This window comes from Callionymus lyra, chromosome 10 (assembly GCF_982586985.1).
Source record: "Callionymus lyra chromosome 10, fCalLyr1.hap1.1, whole genome shotgun sequence".
In the NCBI taxonomy this organism is placed as follows: Eukaryota; Metazoa; Chordata; class Actinopteri; order Syngnathiformes; family Callionymidae; genus Callionymus; species Callionymus lyra.
The window spans coordinates 4,414,656-4,434,331 of record NC_141827.1 but is presented as its reverse complement, the minus strand read 5'-3'; the positions used below and the strand labels follow the sequence as shown (position 1 = coordinate 4,434,331).

The following is a 19,676-nucleotide window of genomic DNA, read 5'->3' as shown; positions in this document are numbered from 1 at the left end:
TAGCATCAGTACAAACTCACACATTTAGTAAGTAAGTAAAGTAAGTAATTTATAGAACGCTTTTCCAGACCAGGGTCACAAAGCGCTTAAACAATCAAAACAATACTCAATAAAATATATACTTTAAAGATCAAAATAACACAGAGAAACAACACAGGAGTCTCAGAAAAGTGAGCGAGGAACCATCAGTAGATTCTGATCCAAAGACATCAGAGCTACATAGAATCCCAGGACTAATGACTACATTAAAATATATATATATATATATATATATTGACTAAAATTGTGTCAAAGTACACTTCACATCATAACAGGATTAAAGTCTCCCTTCACACGCAAACCAGATCCTCAGAGACCAAAACGTCATTCATTTCTTTCCAACTTTGGGGGAAAAACCATCACAAGGATCAGTTTCTAAAGCTCCTCCAGGGATTCGTCGAACGTCGAGACACATAAAGCGGCTCGACAGGTTCTCTCGTCAACAACAGACAGTTTCTGCAGCGAAACACAGGAATCTCGCTCGTGAGGAACGAGATAGAAAGTGTGTCACAGAGAGAAGTGGGTCACGGCGGCCAAAGAGAAACTACTCAAAGCATGAATGGAGGGAAATATGGCGCGAACAGAGTGAGAATGAAAGAACGTGCTGTTCATCAGAAGAAGTAGATCTTATCAGGTGTACATGTTAAAATGATTGTCCATCAGAAGAAGTAGATCTTATCAGGTGTACATGTTATAAATGATTGTCCATCAGAAGAAGTAGATCTAATCAAGTGTACATGTTATAAATGATTGTCCATCAGAAGAAGTAGATCTAATCAAGTGTACATGTTATAAATGATTGTCCATCAGAAGAAGTAGATCTAATCAAGTGTACATGTTATAAATGATTGTCCATCAGAAGAAGTAGATCTTATCAAGTGTACATGTTATAAATGATTGTCCATCAGAAGAAGTAGATCTAATCAAGTGTACATGTTATAAATGATTGTCCATCAGAAGAAGTAGATCTAATCAAGTGTACATGTTATAAATGATTGTCCATCAGAAGAAGTAGATCTTATCAGGTGTACATGTTATAAATGATTGTCCATCAGAAGAAGTAGATCTTATCAAGTGTACATGTTATAAATGATTGTCCATCAGAAGAAGTAGATCTTATCAAGTGTACATGTTAAAATGATTGTTCATCAGAAGAAGTAGATCTTATCAAGTGTACATGTTAAAATGATTGTCCATCAGAAGAAGTAGATCTTATCAGGTGTACATGTTATAAATGATTGTCCATCAGAAGAAGTAGATCTAATCAAGTGTACATGTTATAAATGATTGTCCATCAGAAGAACTAGATCTTATCAAGTGTACATGTTATAAATGATTGTCCATCAGAAGAAGTAGATCTTATCAGGTGTACATGTTATAAATGATTGTCCATCAGAAGAAGTAGATCTAATCAAGTGTACATGTTATAAATGATTGTCCATCAGAAGAAGTAGATCTTATCAAGTGTACATGTTATAAATGATTGTCCATCAGAAGAAGTAGATCTTATCAGGTGTACATGTTATAAATGATTGTCCATCAGAAGAAGTAGATCTAATCAAGTGTACATGTTATAAATGATTGTCCATCAGAAGAAGTAGATCTTATCAGGTGTACATGTTATAAATGATTGTCCATCAGAAGAAGTAGATCTAATCAAGTGTACATGTTATAAATGATTGTCCATCAGAAGAAGTAGATCTAATCAAGTGTACATGTTATAAATGATTGTCCATCAGAAGAAGTAGATCTAATCAAGTGTACATGTTATAAATGATTGTCCATCAGAAGAAGTAGATCGAATAAATTGTACATCTTATAAATGATAAATCGGTTTAGAAAAAAAGATGTTAATATAACGTTAATATTCATAAAGTGTGTATATCTCACGGTCAACAAAAAGGTCAAACTTTTAACTCTACGCAAATGTGCATGTTACCATCTCCCGCTCCGGAACAGTCCACGATGAAGTGTGTGGGCTCGTTGGCCTTCAGTCCGGTCCGCTCCACCCCGGGACCGGACACCTTGACCAGGTCCGGGTGGCTTCCTTTACCCACATTCACCTACAACCGTCAACAGGAGAACAGGTCAGTGATAAAAAACAAACAGGCGTCACTGGAGAGAAGCCAAGAACCGACAGTTTCTCTTTTAGATGCTTTATCTTAACATTGAACCTGGTTAAAGATCTATATTAGCAGTTTATACTCTTACATTTCTATGTTACTCTCAATAGGATACAAATAAAATATGAACAGAGGTCACACAACAACATAATAACCATCATATGTTGAGAGAAAACCAGAAATATTTACACTCAATTTAATTTTTTTTAGATCTTATGATCAAAAAACATATTAAGAGTGAACCAATAAATACCTTTAAACATTTTATATCAGTTATAAAGTAAGTAAGTAAGTTATAGTTATTTGTGAAGATCTTTCTAGACCAGGGTCACAGTTAATGTGCATGCTTTAACATAGAAGCTAAGCTAACATAGAAGCTAAGTTAACATAGAAGCTAAGTTAACATAGAAGCTAAGTTAACATAGAAGCTAAGTTAACATAGAAGCTAAGTTAGCATAGAAGCTAAGTTAACATAGAAGCTAAGTTAACATAGAAGCTAAGTTAGCATAGAAGCTTAGTTAACATAGAAGCTAAGTTAACATAGAAGCTAAGTTAGCATAGAAGCTTAGTTAACATAGAAGCTTAGTTAACATAGAAGCTTAGTTAACATAGAAGCTAAGTTAACATAGAAGCTAAGTTAACATAGAAGCTTAGTTAACATAGAAGCTTAGTTAACATAGAAGCTTAGTTAACATAGAAGCTTAGTTAACATAGAAGCTAAGTTAACATAGAAGCTTAGTTAACATAGAAGCTAAGTTAACATAGAAGCTTAGTTAACATAGAAGCTTAGTTAACATAGAAGCTAAGTTAACATAGAAGCTTAGTTAACATAGAAGCTAAGTTAACATAGAAGCTTAGTTAACATAGAAGCTTAGTTAACATAGAAGCTTAGTTAACATAGAAGCTTAATTAACATAGAAGCTTAGTTAACATAGAAGCTAAGTTAACATAGAAGCTAAGTTAACATAGAAGCTTAGTTAACATAGAAGCTAATTTAACATAGAAGCTAATTTAACATAGAAGCTTAGTTAACATAGAAGCTAAGTTACCATAGAAGCTAAGTTAGAACATAGAGACTAAGTTAGAACATAGAGGCTAAGTTAACATAAAGCTAAGTGAACATAGAAGCTAAGTTTACATTTTTAAGATTTAGTGAAGATTTTCAAAGCATTATGGTATGATTTCTGAAACATTGTATGTAGCATTTAAAAACATGTTCTTAAATTTACTGAAATAAAAAACAGAAAAATCGTTTTCACCATTAAATTGAGTTCAAAAGAAAGAAACTCATATTTCAAACAAACAACGCAGATAGAAACAGTAACTACATATTAGACATTAGTAACAATAGTCAATGAAAACATAAATTAACTAAAAAGGAAATATTTGGTTCAGTGAAAAAGAATGTAAACCAAAGAGGAGTGTAAACAGAAGTGATTGAAATAAACTCTTGTGTTAAACTATCTTTGTTAATATTTGATGAGTTTAAATGTATAAGAAAGTATAAAGAAACACAAAAATGGTCAATATTAACTATTACATTATTACTTTATATTGAATGACTCGCACAAACATCATTAAAAGAGATGATAGACGTGACAATATTCAGTGACATTAATGTGACGAACATGCGAGTCAATGCAGGCCATGCACACAGATGAGGCTTCATTACGAGAACATGTGGACACACTTGCAGTGGTCAGTGGCCATCATGGTAAACATGATGTTTCCACTCATCTGACGTCCAGTTAACAGCACATGCAGATGAACAGATGCTAGGATCGAGTTAGTTGCAGTTTCTTAAACTGAAGAAGTTTAAACGTGACTGCGAGAGTGAAATGAACCAAACAACACAATCAAACCATTCAACGAAACATCCATTTATTTTTGACACCAATTTGAATTTGCAGTGAGAGACACAGACGTGTAAACAAAGATGACATCAAAGTAGTCGCTGCTATAAAACAATTTATTTTTTAAACTTTGGAGTCACTTCGGAGTAAGAAACGTAAGAACCTCTTCACCATCAAACTTCATTAGCTGTCGTCACAGGTGTCGTTTCATGTCAATCATTCACGTCAATCGAGTCGTCTCGGGTCGACTCATGTTGAGTCACTTTGGGGTTTTCTGGATCATTCCAGCAGAGCCTGAACACGTTTTGTGAGATTTGTTAATGGTACCAGGGCGTGTCCGTTTACCCTCCATCAATAGTTCCATCACTGAGTCAACACTGGAGGTACAGTCGAGCCTGCAGGCGGCTGCACATCACAACATGCTCGCGCTCAAACCGCTGAAATAATAACAGTGGATGACAAGAGCAAACTCTGCTGAGTCAGATGGTTTACGGTCAAACACGTCAGCGCCAAGGATCGCCGTGAATCAATGATCTATTATTCTATCACCGCTGAGCTAGCATTAGCATCCGGTCCACTCACGTCGCTACACTTCATATCACCTGTAAAATATTCAACAATCAATGATCCATTATTCTATTCTATCACCACTGAGTTAGCGTTAGCATCTGGTCCACTCACGTCACTACACTTCATATCACCTGTAAAATATTCAACAATCAATGATCCATTATTCTATTCTATCACCACTGAGTTAGCGTTAGCATCTGGTCCACTCACGTCACTACACTTCATATCACCTGTAAAATATTCAACAATCAATGATCCATTATTCTATTCTATCACCACTGAGTTAGCATTAGCATCCGGTCCACTCACGTCACTACACTTCATATCGCCTGTAAAATATTCAACAATCAATGATCCATTATTCTATTCTATCACCACTGAGTTAGCGTTAGCATCTGGTCCACTCACGTCACTACACTTCATATCACCTGTAAAATATTCAACAATCAATGATCCATTATTCCATCACCACTGAGTTAGCATTAGCATCCGGTCCACTCACGTCACTACACTTCATATCACCTGTAAAATATTCAACAATCAATGATCCATTGTTACATCACCACTGAGTTAGCATTAGCATCCGGTCCACTCACGTCACTACACTTCATATCACCTGTAAAATATTCAACATTAAAGTTTAAAAGTGGCAACACTTTTAAAGTCGTTGCATTAATAATTGATTTAGCTTTGAGCTACATTAGCATTAGCCTCTTCAATACTTGCGTTCATTCTATAAAGTACTAGGTAAAAGTCAAAATAACATATAATATTTGAAGAGTGTATAAATGGAAACACTTCCACCCAAATTCTATCTAGATTTTATTTTTTTCATTTTATTTTGTACAGAAAATGATTAAGCGTTGAGGTAACATTAGCATTACTTATACTTACAGTCTAAAGAATTAAGTAAAACTCAAATGAATACATAATATTGAAAGAGTACTGACTCCTTTAAGAAACATCTTAAGACGTTTCTATTTGTTCAGGCTTTTCCTTGATTTTCTGGAACTCCTGTGTTGTTCTCAGTATTATCTTGATCTTTAAAGTATATACTTTATTGAACATTGTTTTAATTGTTTAAGCGCTTTGTGACCCTGGTCTGGAAAAGTGCTATACAAATAAAAATTACTTACTTACTTACTAAAGCCTGTTTAGATTTTATCTTTTCATTTAATTCTGCTTGAAATATTGATTAAGCTTTAAGCTAACATTAGCATTATGGTATTAACTATTTAGCCTTTCATTACAAGAACTTATTTACACAACCTTTGTTTTAGACGAAAGCAAACGGTTGTTAGTGACTTTGCCAAATAAAAGATTTATTGACTAATGATTTATTTGTGCATTTAACTTAAAAACATCGAAGGAGGGCTTGTTAGCATGAGCTGAAGTGAGTATTGACATCACAGTATTACCTACTGAGACAGATATGACATTATAATATATTTACTCACTCCTGTAGGATTATATTGAAGATAATAAACTTCTCAATTGTATCCTGTTTGTATCCTTTAATGCATTTTAACAGTTTGTGTTCTTTTATCAGAAATTATATAAAAGGAAACATATCTCTTTGTTAGAATAAACTAATGATTCGAAAAATAAAGAAAGGAAACAACCTTTTTTCTACTTGATACTCCAAGCATTTGGGAACAACTTAAAAAATGTTAGACCAGTGTTTTGAGCATCTTTCCTCAAGAGAAATAACATTTTCCTGAATCTAAGAAACAAACACCAGATTTGATAAAAACCTCTTCACCACCTTGTTTCGACCAATTTTTCTCACACGCTCCGCATATCGTAGAACAAACTAAAACCATCCATAAGAGCGTTGCTATAAACGCCAGTTTCAACGAACACCTGATCAAACACGATACTGAGATGTTGGATGAAGACACTCTGGCCTCATGCATTCCAGAGCCGAACATGAATCCGTCCTCAGACGGTTCGACGCAGGTGAAGACAGCTGATCAAGTTTGAGACGAAAACAAACAAAAAAACAAGGAGAAAATAAAGTGAAAACCTTTTCACCCTTTTATGGCTGTTTTTAGTTGAATTAATGTTAACGTGTGATTTATCCTGTGTTAGATGCTGGAGATGCTTCCAGTGTAACATTTAAAGTTTTGATGGAGTGAAAAGGTTTTTAATCAGACGAGTAATAAAAGTGATTCAACACAAACGTCACATGTCTGAATCAAAGTCAGGCTCACATGTGGCCCTCGATCCAATTCTCTAGAGCAGAGATGATCAAATATTTAAAAATAATCAGTCATTTGTCCCATTTTATCCTCTGTTTTCTAACTCCTGCGAGTCTTTCCTCAAGTGTTGTCACTGGTTTGATTCCAGGATGATTCAGAAAAGTGAGTTTTTCATGCAATAAAACCAAAAATACAAAAACAACAAAGGAGAGTTAGTGCAGAAACGATGGATAAGTGCTTTCATGTGCAGACCAGTGTTGAGGGTGAGAAACAGCAGCGGGTGTTACAAGTAGATCATTAAACACAGAGTTATGGGTGATATTAGAGGTTCTACTGATGAAACTACGAAAAACACGGTTGAAACTATTTAAATTTTTGAAATTCTTAAGACGCTCGTTTAATAACTTTTTCCACACACTTTACAGACCTTTTTATGAAATTCGTTAACACCGTCAACAGATGTTTCGCGAACATTTTCGATGAGTCATGAAGGTCAACAAAATAAAAATGAATCAACCATTGAGTCGACGGTTAATGAAGCGTTTCAGTGCTTTCAAGTGTTGCTGCTGCAACAACGTATGCAAGACATTTAGAATCTTATCCTAAAAACATTTTTTTTGCTCTACATGTTTTGTTTTCTGTGTGTAAATATAAATATATTTTTTATATCCACATCCAAGGATAAAGCAGTAGCGCTCTTCGAAACAATACTTTTATAATTATAATAATAATGTGTGTTTAGTTGCAATTTAAAGAAAAAGCTGATGTTCTTCAAATGAACACATCAAACCAAACCTCTTGATGAAACTAAAACTGCAAAAATAATCACAATAAATCAAATAAATCAACAGGATTTTTGCTTTCTTTTCTTAAAGGGCAACTAATGTGTTGGTTTAAGTGTGTGTTGTTGTGATGTGTGACTCTATTGTATCATCAGTGTGTGTTTGTACAAAACTCTTTTTGAAATTGAAATGTTGACATTAGAAAATGATCTTAAGCTCCGCCCACTGAAAACACTTTTTCTGGAGATGAAATCTTGTTGACCATAACCACACCCACTCTGCTGTGATTGGACAAGTGTGGAGGTTTGTCACCGCGTGTCATCCATCAAGGGACTCGTTGTATAAACAAAGCGTGAGTACAGCTGGAGGAGGAGTGAAGCCATTATTACGTCATAATGGACTCTCGTAACCTCTCGTTCGTCCAGATTTCAGAGCATCTTTATAAAGTAATAAAGTGTAAAACATGGTCATGATGAGAAGTTACTGCGTCTTGAAGAACATCTACTACATGTCAGGAGAGTTGATCATTAGTTGCCCTTAAGAAAATAAGACGCAGGATTCATCATCTCAATCCTTCTATGACTAACAGCTGTATCTCTCCTCAGTAAAGGTGGTGATTATTATGAGCGGCTTCCTTTTCTTCTCGCTCTCACAAGTGTTTACAGGCGACAGGTTTCGCTCCTCGGTCATGGTGGGCTTCACCCGAACAACTTTGTTGGTCTTGGGCTCCACCGTGGGTTCTAAATCCACCACCCGGGCCCGTTTAGCCACGACGGTGTTGGGTGAGGCGGCCCCGCGACTAACCGGCATCTGTGATCGGCAGCTTACCCTGAAGGGGCTCTTGGGGACGCTGACCGCTCCCCAGGCGACGGCCACCGTGTGCTTGAGCGAGGAGGTGGGCAGGTACGAGCAGGAGTACTGACCGTCGCCTTTGCTCTTCACCTTCACCTCCACGGGCTCGCCCTCCGCGTTCTGCAGGCCCAGAAACGTTCATTCATGTTAAACACTGACTGAAGGTAAATGTCTTTTATGAAACGTTATGAAAAACAATGTTAAGAATAAACTGCTAAATCTATTAATGTCTCAAGGTTTATTAGTACAACAAGTGGTTGAACTACTTCTACCGGCTTTAAAACACATTCCCACGCCTCAAACGTCAACATGTTGACTCTGGGATCAAATGTAGGCGTAAACCGCACTCTCACCTGAGCCATGACCATCAGAGGGCCTTTCCCAGCATCCTTTGCGTCCACTGTGAACTCAGCCAGCTGGTTGACCAGACAGCCGTTCTCGGCCTGCAGGCCCGGCCCGAACGCCTTCACCTGCCAGAACCACCAGTCAAGGTCAGATCAGAACAATTTAAGGAGCTAAATTATTCTTGGTACATATTGACTTTGACAGAATTAATGTTTTAATATCCACAAGAAACAACTGGATGATGTATGGAAGTATATTAGCGTCAGAATATTGGTTAACTGTTTAAATGTAGTTGTATTTTTAATTTTTTTAATTCTATATTTTTTAAATGTTTAATGTTATAATGGTGGCACTAGTAAGATAACATTTTTAGTTTAAATTAAAAGCCTACAAATTAAAAAATAATAATATTTAATATTAACATATACATTTATTTTGAAACCATTACATTCATTGAATTCCATCATTTCAAATTGAAATGTCTGCCTTTTAAATATACCAAAATAATTAGCATTATTCAATCATAACTAATTCTAACTTTCAATATAAAAAAATATTAAATTCAATAATTTGTTTTAAAAAAATATATACAAATTCTTAAAAAAATAATATATATTTCAATAAATCATTTAACGTCAATTTTCTGATTTCACTGATTTACTTCCATGACAATTAACGAAGAAAAAAGGGGAGAAAAGTATTTTTGAATGAAGACACTGTTATATTCTTTATAATTTTTCACATTATAAACAAATTATATCGATCCAGAAAACTGCAAAAAAGAAAACGTGTCTCCGCGGTGAGGACGCCTGACTGACCTTCTCCGGGTGGTTGTTCTGATTGTCAGGGACGATGGTGGCCATGAAGGGACTGTTCTTGATGTCCTCCTCGTCGCAGGTCACATGGACGGCGTACTCGCCCGGCTCTGAGGGCCAGTAGCAGACGTCACATGACCCGTCGTTCCGGTCCTCGCACTCGATCTTGGCCTGTGACGGGCCCTCGATGGCGAACCCTGCCGACACCAGAGGATTAAGGTTTTAACGACGAGAAGAAATGATCGTGAACTTCTTCAGAACCAAATAAATAAATGAATATAAACTCCTTCAAGAGTGGAACCAGAGACTCACCCAGGACCCCGACATCTGGGCCGACCGACTCGACCACAAAGGCAGCAGGTTTACCCACGACACCTCCCTCTAGACCGGGACCCCACGCCCTGATCTGCTGAGGACCTGCTTCTGGACCAACAGTCACCTCGAATGGACTGTGGAAGAAACAAGAGTGATTAACGAAGATAATACAAAGTATCCAAACGAAAAAGGTTTTCAATCAATGCTCTGGGAATTTAACTAATAACATGACATAACTTCTAAGTCAGAGGTTCTACAACAAATTAACACAAACAAAAAAACAATACATGGGTTTAAAAACAAAGATTAAGTTTCAATGTAAACAGAAAGTAGAAGTTCATTATTTTAACTGCCAGAAATAAAATAAAAAAACCTATGATAATGTTCTTATTAGAAGATTGATTTTTAAAATACTACATTTCAATTCTACTTCTATGTTGCCATGTCAAAAGTGATGGACATCTGTGATCGATTGACTGGGCGGCAAAGCATCATGGGAGCTTTTCAAGTCACCGTTACCAAGAGGGGGTTGTTGAGAGGGATTCAATACTTGCGTTCATTCTATAAAGTACTAGGTAAAAGTCAAAATAATATATAATATTTGAAGAGTGTATAAATGGAAACACTTCCACCCAAATTCTATCTAGATTTTATTTTTTTCATTTTATTTTGTACAGAAAAATGATTAAGCGCTGAGGTAACATTAGCATTACTTATACTTACAGTCTAAAGAATTAGGTAAAACTCAAATGAATACATAATATTGAAAGAGTACTGACTCCTTTAAGAAACATCTTAAGACGTTTCTATTTGTTCAGGCTTTTCCTTGATTTTCTGGAACTCCTGTGTTGTTCTCAGTATTATCTTGATCTTTAAAGTATGTACTTTATTGAACATTGTTTTAATTGTTTAAGCGCTTTGTGACCCTGGTCTGGAAAAGTGCTATACAAATAAAAATTACTTACTTACTTACTAAAGCCTGTTTAGATTTGATCTTTTCATTTAATTCTGCTTGAAATATTGATTAAGCTTTAAGCTTTAAGCTAACATTAGCATTATGGTATTAACTATTTAGCCTTTCATTACAAGAACTTATTTACGCAACCTTTGTTTTAGATGAAAGCAAATGCGATTTCATATAAGCAAACTTCAAATAAATATTTAATGAATTAACAAAAATACTTTTAACAAGTAAAAATGAAAAGGTCAGAAGTTCAGATTCCGATTAAAATGGTTGTTGGTTGTATAGTTGTGTTGTCGAAAAGAATGAATACATGTGTAAAACAATCATCCTTGTAAATACAATAAAATAAACTTGAGAAAATATACAACATAATTAAATGTAACTCAAATATAAAAACATTAGGGTCGTTGAGAACCACATAAGTACAGGCAGAGAGGCCCCAGGGGGCCACAGGTTACCCGGGTCTGATCTGATCCACTGTGGAAAAGTTCCAAAGCCTCTCATCTAACATGAGTCTCGACAGACTTTCCACACATACCTAACATGCTTCAGGAGTCCCAGTGCAGTCGTAAAGTGCGGCTCTCGCATGACATCAGCCCTCAGATATTTTTGTTGGCTGTTAATTGTATATCAGCGACATTACCGTCATAAAACACGGCGAGAAGCGACGGAAGATTAACTTTACGTCTCTGCTGAGGATCCAGGCGACCGGAGGTGAGCTCATGAGCGGAGGTGATGTCAGCAACACTTACCTCTTGGGGATGTGCTGACCCCCCCAGGTGATGGAGATGGTGTATTTTCCTGGACTCTTGGGATGATACTCGTAGTAGAACAAACCATCCTGACTGGAGATCTGCTTCGCCGGCTCCTCTGTTCCCTCTGAACACGAGAGTCAGGAGTCAGTGATTTAACAGTTAATAAAGTTTACAGAACAATAACATTTAAAATACATTTCGTTCTTAATCATCCTCCTCACGACGGATACTCACTGGGGCCCTTGACCAGAACCTTCAGCTCTCCGCTGCCAGCATTCCTCGTGTCCACTTTGAAGTCCCCGACCTCCTTGATCCTCATCCCAGTCGGCTGAAGACCTCGACCCGTCGCCCTGCAGGCTCCAGACACGCAGGCTGGAAGCACGACGGCCATTTTTAACATTTCTTGAACATCGACATAGACCGACTCACCAGGTCCGACGTCTACAGTAAACGGGCTCTTGGGAATTCCCACCCCTCCGAAGGTGACGGTGACCGTGTGTGCGCCGGTCTGCGCGGGTCGGTACGTGCATCGGAACACATTGTCGCCCTTGTCCTCCATCATCACCTCCACGAGGTTCTCTCGGCCCAACGGGTCGCGGATCATGGCGGTCACGTCGCCTTTACCCGCCCCTGATGCAAAGGATAGTGGATTATTGCTTCAATTAAGTTCCCTTGAGCAAACCGTTTGTTGCTCTCACCAGCTGTATAGATGTCAAAGTAGGTGGGTTTGTTGGCCACGTTGCCCACGGGTTCGATTCCCAGGCCTTTGACCGTTACTTTGGTGGCGTCGCCCAAAGCTTTATCCACGCTGACCTCGAACGGACTCTTTGGAATCTCTTGGCCTGCGAACAGCACCGTCACCTAGGAAACAATCAAGTAGTCAGAAATATGTCAACTTACTGTAGGCAGCAGGGAAAGAGAAAGAGCATCAACACAGGAAAATAAAGAGCGCCAACACGGGGAAGGAAGGAGCTTCAACACGGAAAAGAAAGAGCGTCAACACTGAAAAAGAAAGAGCGTCAACACTGAAAAAGAAAGAGCGTCGCTAGGGGAAAAGAAAGAGCGTCGACACAGGAAAAGAAAGAGCGTCGACACAGGAAAAGAAAGAGCGTCGACACAGGAAAAGAAAGAGCGTCGACACGGGAAAAGAAAGAGCGTCGACACGGGAAAAGAAAGAGCGTCAACACGGGAAAAGAAAGAGCGTCAACACGGGAAAAGAAAGAGCGTCAACACGAAAAGAAAGAGCGTCAACACGGGAAAAGAAAGAGCGTCAACACGGGAAAAGAAAGAGCGTCAACACGGGAAAAGAAAGAGCGTCAACACGGGAAAAGAGAGAGCGTCAACACGGGAAAAGAGAGAGCGTCAACACGGGAAAAGAGAGAGCGTCAACACGGGAAAAGAAAGAGCGTCAACACGAAAAGAAAGAGCGTCAACACACGAAAAGAAAGAGCGTCAACACGGGAAAAGAAAGAGCGTCAACACGGGAAAAGAAAGAGCGTCAACACGGGAAAAGAGAGAGCGTCAACACGGGAAAAGAGAGAGCGTCAACACGGGAAAAGAGAGAGCGTCAACACGGGAAAAGAAAGAGCGTCAACACGGGAAAAGAAAGAGCGTCGACACAGGAAAAGAAAGAGTGTCGACACAGGAAAAGCGTCGACACAGGAAAAGAAAGAGCGTCGACACAGGAAAAGAAAGAGCGTCGACACAGGAAAAGAAAGAGCGTCGACAGAGGAAAAGAAAGAGCGTCGACACAGGAAAAGAAAGAGCGTCGACAGAGGAAAAGAAAGAGCGTCGACACAGGAAAAGAAAGAGCGTCGACAGAGGAAAAGAAAGAGCGTCGACAGAGGAAAAGAAAGAGCGTTGACACGGGTAAAGAAAGAGCGTCAACGTGGCCAGTGAAAGAGCATCAATGCGGGCAGAGATAGAACTTCACAAGAAAGAATCAGCATGAAGAAAAAAAAGCATCCATGTGGATCTCAAGGCTCACCTTATGAGCTCCCACGACCTGAGGAACATACATGACGTTGTACGTCTTCTTGCCCTCATTCAGCTCCGCCTTCAGCTGTAAACGCGTAAAAACAAAGTTAAAAGACTTTTGTCTCATGATTCTGGTCCCAGGAGATCTTTACCTCTTCTCTGGTACCATCCGGATGGTCCAGGTAGACGGTGACCAGACCCTGACCAGCACTGATGGTGTCCACGGTGAAGACAGCAGGGCGCAGAACCCGGTTTCCTGTTGGTTCGATGCCTGCAGAGAGATCATGACATATTTCACCAGAGGTCATTCCCAGGTTTTCTAATCTCTCTGGTTTGAATTGTGTTGCAGGTCATTTGCAGGTATTTCCTGTGTCGGTGGAAATGCAGGGTGAGAGCTCATTGTTCGCCCAACACTCACTTCCTGCCTTTGTCAACCAGTTACCAGCAGAAACACAACAGTGTTGAGCGCAGACACACACCTGGTCCGTAGGCTCGGGCCTTCTTAGGGTTGAGTTTGGGTTTGAGTGGAGCTCCTGGCTTTAGTTTGCCTTTGGGGAACTGGGACAGGTATGTCATCACGGACTGTTCGTCCGCACTCGGGTCGATGATTTCCTCTGGAGCGATGACCTACACACGTGACAAATGGTAGCACAGATAGGATGTCACTCAAGCTCTCTTTGAATAGTGTCACAGTCGTGTCAAATTATTAATTCTGGGCAGGAGAAGGAAGTATAAAATATGTAATGAAATGAAAGACAATCTCCACCATTCTTCAGTTTGTAGCAACCATATAACAACGTGAATACATTATATATAAGCACTAAATACAGAACATATCTATACAATTATAAAATGATACTACCTACATATTCATGTAAAAACAAATTTTATATATATATATATATATATATATATATATAGTTTACAGTTCAATAAGGTAAGTTTTAAATTAAATAATTATATATTTGTAATTACGATTAACATGCCGGTATTGATGGCATTGTTTGTTCATGTTCTGCAATTAAACTTCCTGTCATCATAAGGTTCTGTCGTGTCATTGTCCCTGTATCATCGTATTGTTGACAATACACAGCACTAGTACATAAAAACAAATGCATACTAAATAACCATCTGGAAAATGCAATAACACAATATATGGTAAATACAGTAATGTGAAATATATATTATGAACGGATTTATATTTGTGTTTTGTTTTTTTCTGTGCCGTTCTGTTGTCAAGATGCAACTAAAAATGAGTAATTGTTTAAATATAAGAAACAAAGAATATTTTGTTAGTTGACCAAACTACAGAGAATCCTGAACATAAACAACATCATGTAAAAAAATACAAGGAGAGTAAACGTTACATCTGAGCAGGTCCAGTCTCACCTGTGGGATGCCCAACCAGTCATCGGCCAGTTGCATGGCCTCAGTCGCGTTTTCCACTGGCTTGACCGGATCCCAGCTTTCCCAGTCCGGACACAAACCTGCGACCAACAGCAAACGTTTACACAAACTTCATCATTTTGTTTAATCCACTGGCGAGTCGTACCAGGAGCGCAGCTGTCCACCAGAGCTCCCAGAGCCTTCCCGTTCCTCCAGTCCTGGCTGAAGTTGTTGATGGGCAGGTCCGGGACTTTGTGCTGGATCCAGCCCAGCAGACGCTGCTTCGGTGTTTTGGACTCCGACTGTACGGGCACAGAAACATCGTCACATGATCCACTTCAAAGTAGCCTGGTCACGCCGGAGATTACCTCCTCGGCCTCGTCCTCCCACACTGGCATGGAGATGGAGTAGTGCAGGATCAGGGTCCAGATCAGACCCAGGATTAGTTTCAAGTTCCCATCCACGATGGCTTTCGAGTCTGGAGATATGAAAACAGAGAAATTATATTCGGGCGACGAGAACCGACGACACAAACCACTGGTTATAATACAAGATACAACTTTGATATGATTTAATCAGAGACAGGTTTGGTCTAATTTGTGTTAAATGAACATAAAACAAGGAAAACTAAAAATACCATCAAAAAATGTATTTATTTAAACTAACACTGCAAAAGTAGCACAAAATAAAAATACTATTTAAATGATTATAGTTGTTGTAACACTCTTGGTAATAAAGGGGAAAAAAAGTAGAAAATGTGAGTTAAAATGTGAAAACAAAGCTTCAGTTTGTGCACAGAACCAGAAATGTCAAATATAAAAAAGGTTTCACAAGTAAGTTAACAAAAGAAAATGACTTAACTTATGTTGAGTCTTAATACAAATTAGGTTATGAATGTTATTTACTTAAACACTTGAAAGTGTTTCCATCTTAATGTGTAAATAATGATTAATATTATACAACATCTAACCTGTTTAAGGGTAAAACTTCCCAAAATAAACACTTGTTCCTTCACAATAGTTTACTTTAACACGTGTGCAAACACGCACTTCTAGAAGATGATGCACAGCAAACACACAAGTTTGTCGTCATTGGTTTGCAGATGCATTAACATGCACACATATTCACACACACACACACACACACGCACACACGCACACGTTGTTGCAACATATTGCTCATAAATCTTCTGGTATAAGTAAGAAGAACGAGCCACACCTGAGTGTGTCATCATCACTCGACCCTGCTACACATCCTGACACACACACACACACACACTTACACACACACGATTGGCACTGATGAGAACCAGGTGAGGAAGGATCGGAGTCGACGAGTCGCTCGAACCGCAGAGACATTTATAACTTTTAATGAGCAGGTTTGACGATCAGATCACGTTTCTTTGATTAAACTGACGACTGCTTGAGAAGTTAAACAAGTCTCTTCCACTCGTTTGCTTTAAAGAAACGACCAGAGATGCGGCGCGACCTGGCACAACTTCCTGCTGCTCACAAAGCAAACCGTTGCTTCGAACTTTTGCACCCGAGACCATTTTTAGTGCTTTATTGAGGTGCGTGGACGTAAACACGCCCCTCCAGTGCCCTCGGTTACACTTTTGTGACCAACAAGGCTATCGCCATGGCGACCTATTGTTTAGGCGGGAGAGGGACGAATAATGATGGATGGGGGAGGATGAGGGCGAGAGAGAAGCAGTCAGAATGCAGACTGATGAAAACAGAATGAAATCTTTAGATAAACGGTTGTATTTCGCTTCCTTCAGTGCTCAAGGTTTAGAAGTTTTTGGTCAGTTTTTCTGCCGACTTGAGTCATTGGTTATTAACCCCTTCTTGTCCTTTTCATCCGTTTCAGGAAATCGTCATTTCGACAGCGAGCGTGTTTGGAAACAGTGTATGATGTATACAAAACACAAACGTGTTCGATTGGAAGTCTACGATGGTACCAAGACCTACAGTGAGAGGCACCACCTGACTTAAGGTGCCAACAAAACATTGATGTTTTTTTTACAAAACCTACATTTTATTTCTACGTACATGTTGTCATATCAAGAGGGATCGCCAGCTGTGATTGGTTGACTGGGCGGCAAAGCATCAAGGGAGCTGTTCAGGTAACACTTTTTGTTGAGTTAAAATAAATATTGTTGAATTAATTCATATATAATGTGAATTTGGGGCGCAAGAAGGTTGCTGGTTCGCTTCCAGGCCGAGCCAACCTTTGACCTTTCTGTGTAGAGTTTGTATGTTCTACTGGTGTCGCGTGGGTTTACTCCAGACACTCTGGTTTCCTCCCACATTCCAAAAACATACAGAGGTTGATTGAGAACGTTGGGAAAGTGTCCATAGGTATGAGTGTGTGTGTGAATGGTTGTCTGTCTTTGTGTGTCCTGAGAGAGACTGGCGTCCTGTCCAGGGTGTCCCCTGCCTCTCGCCCTATGATACTGGGATAGACTCCAGTCTCCCTGTGACCCCGGTAAGGGATAAAGCGGTAGAAAATGAATGAATGAATGAATATTGTGAATTTGAAGTTAAAACTTTAATGGTCACTACTTTTAGAATATTGTTTTTTTGGATACTCGTTTCTTTGGTGTTTTATTATAATTGCTCTAAAGTGTTCTAAGATAAAGACTCAAAAAAGCACATTATCCAGTTCACCAGATTACGAGCGTCTGGTCACAGAGGAACAAAACAACGACGGCCTTCACCTCGACCGTCTCTTGATCTCAGAACGCCGACTCCCACAAGACTCAACATTGAAGTATTTACCTCAATAACCCTTTTTGTTCTTCACTATCAGACGGTGCAACAGGTCGGGTCATCATTTCCTCGTCTCTGTCTCAGGCGAGGACAGGTGAGGATTAATCACGACGCACTTGAGTCACGACCGTCTGCAGCTGCAGTGAAGACACCAGTGTCATCATGACAAACTGTGACTCAAACAAGGACGAAAACATGCTGGTTTGGATAAGACGCGCACAGGCAGGATACTTGCTGAAGAAGACAAAGAGAAAAACCTTGTGGCTATAGCTGGTGGTCAGATTGATGAGTGTTTGAGCTTTAATGGAACAAGATAAACAACCTTTGCTCGATGACAGAGCTTTCCTCCGATGACAATGACGAAGATTATTCTTATCCGATCGCACAAGACAAAAGTTAAATGAAGCCAATACAACAAAAAAATAAACAACGATGCAAAAGTAACGCCATCTTTAAATCCTGGGAATTTGACCAGAAATTAAGAAAAGCAGCAAAAAGTCTGTGTAGAACATCTAGTCTCTTCCGTTTCAGGTTTTTACAAAACAATTGTGTAGCGTCAGGAGATCATCGTTTCATGGACATGTACAGAGTGTTTTCAAAGAAAACGAGTTTTCCCAAAAGTAAATTAGTTTAAAATGGAAAGAAATAAAAATGCATTAATACAGGAGGAGAGATTTAATAATAATTACAATTAATAATCCTACATTCTCTTTCTGGTAGTTGGAAGAAAGTTTTTTTTTTTTTTTTTACAAAGAGGAAAACAAATGTATTTTATAACCAAAAGCTTAAACTTGTTAGAAATGTGAACATACAAGGGTAACGGTGGTTAAATATGGTTTTGTGTTGGCGCAAAAAGTTTTTCTGGTAAGAAAAGGCAGTGAAAAGTATTATGTTAACAAGAATCAATTGCTTTTAATGATGAAAGAAGATAAGACGGAGAAATAAAAGGACAATTATGACGTTTTATTTTCGACATGAGATGCATGTTCATAAGAAAATGTAACTCTCTTGTTCAAATATTAATCTTTTTTCTTCAATATATCTAATGTTTTTTTATCATTTGAGAAAAAAATAATTCAAATTTACAGTTTGCTCAGCCAAGTATCTGAGTAAACATTTTGAACCATCGATACACGAAAGAAACATCCACACACTCGACATGAAGCTGTGTCTGGACTTGTCAGCCTTTTCAACTTCATCCTGTTCTTTCTGAGATTTATTTAATCACCAGAAGCAGCCGCTGCTCACGATACCTCCGTGTTGTTGGATACGACACAAACAAACAAAAAAAAGCCCAGCACGTTGTGTTGGAAACACAAAGTGAGGATAAAGGTTGTGTCTAAAGGTGGAACTGAAAGCTTTTCTTATCAGCGGCTCACACCCTCACCGAGCACACCACGGTCCAGACGACGCAACAATCACGTCTGCGGCCGGAGGCAGAGAAACAAACCTTAACTAAACAATCGAGTAAAGATGGCTTCCGTCATCGTGACTCGAGGTTCTTTTCTCCGACAGACACGGAGCTGCATCTTGGACTCATTAGTGGAGAGAAAATGTGCAAGCAGGGGCCCAAACTGACCCCGGAGGGGGGGTCGCACATTCTCAGTTGACTTTACATCATAGTCGTGCAGGCGGTGTTTACACTAGTGGACATTTTTTCACTTACAGGCGATAAAATCTGACAGTGATCACCTGAGGCTGTTGAACATGTTCTCGACCCACATTAGCAACAGTCGGACAGATACGTGCTCACGGATCACGGCGGCGCTGCCAAGAAGAGAGCAAATCTACATCTTTTCTCGAGAACATTCTGTCCAGGAAACATTGTTCAGGTTCACGTCAGCAGACAAAACAAACTTCCTGGTCATTTGTCAACACCAGCCCGTCACAGTTGGATCTCAGACGCTGAAAACAGCTGTTCCATAAAA

At 38.9% G+C, this 19,676-nt stretch overlaps 1 protein-coding gene across 5 annotated transcripts in view; it reads right to left on the bottom strand.

Annotated features, from left to right (window-relative positions):
• The window catches only part of flnba (filamin B a), a 62,594-nt gene that overhangs the window by 26,938 nt on the left and 15,980 nt on the right, over nucleotides 1–19,676 (bottom strand). For 3 of the 5 annotated variants that reach the window (XM_087800371.1, XM_087800375.1, XM_087800372.1), the window contains exons 2-16: nucleotides 15,346–15,455; nucleotides 15,144–15,279; nucleotides 14,981–15,078; nucleotides 14,071–14,218; nucleotides 13,744–13,862; nucleotides 13,602–13,676; nucleotides 12,313–12,475; nucleotides 12,044–12,244; nucleotides 11,849–11,986; nucleotides 11,612–11,738; nucleotides 9,893–10,029; nucleotides 9,584–9,777; nucleotides 8,774–8,890; nucleotides 8,397–8,540; nucleotides 1,979–2,102 (exon numbers count right to left, since the gene is read on the bottom strand). In XM_087800371.1, the coding sequence (XP_087656497.1) occupies nucleotides 1,979–2,102; nucleotides 8,397–8,540; nucleotides 8,774–8,890; nucleotides 9,584–9,777; nucleotides 9,893–10,029; nucleotides 11,612–11,738; nucleotides 11,849–11,986; nucleotides 12,044–12,244; nucleotides 12,313–12,475; nucleotides 13,602–13,676; nucleotides 13,744–13,862; nucleotides 14,071–14,218; nucleotides 14,981–15,078; nucleotides 15,144–15,279; nucleotides 15,346–15,455 (2,031 nt within the window). Of the gene's footprint in view, nucleotides 1–1,978; nucleotides 2,103–8,396; nucleotides 8,541–8,773; nucleotides 8,891–9,583; nucleotides 9,778–9,892; nucleotides 10,030–11,611; nucleotides 11,739–11,848; nucleotides 12,245–12,312; nucleotides 12,476–13,601; nucleotides 13,677–13,743; nucleotides 13,863–14,070; nucleotides 14,219–14,980; nucleotides 15,079–15,143; nucleotides 15,280–15,345; nucleotides 15,456–19,676 lie in introns of all 5 variants that reach the window. The other 2 variants (XM_087800374.1, XM_087800373.1) reach the window with 1 other exon arrangement.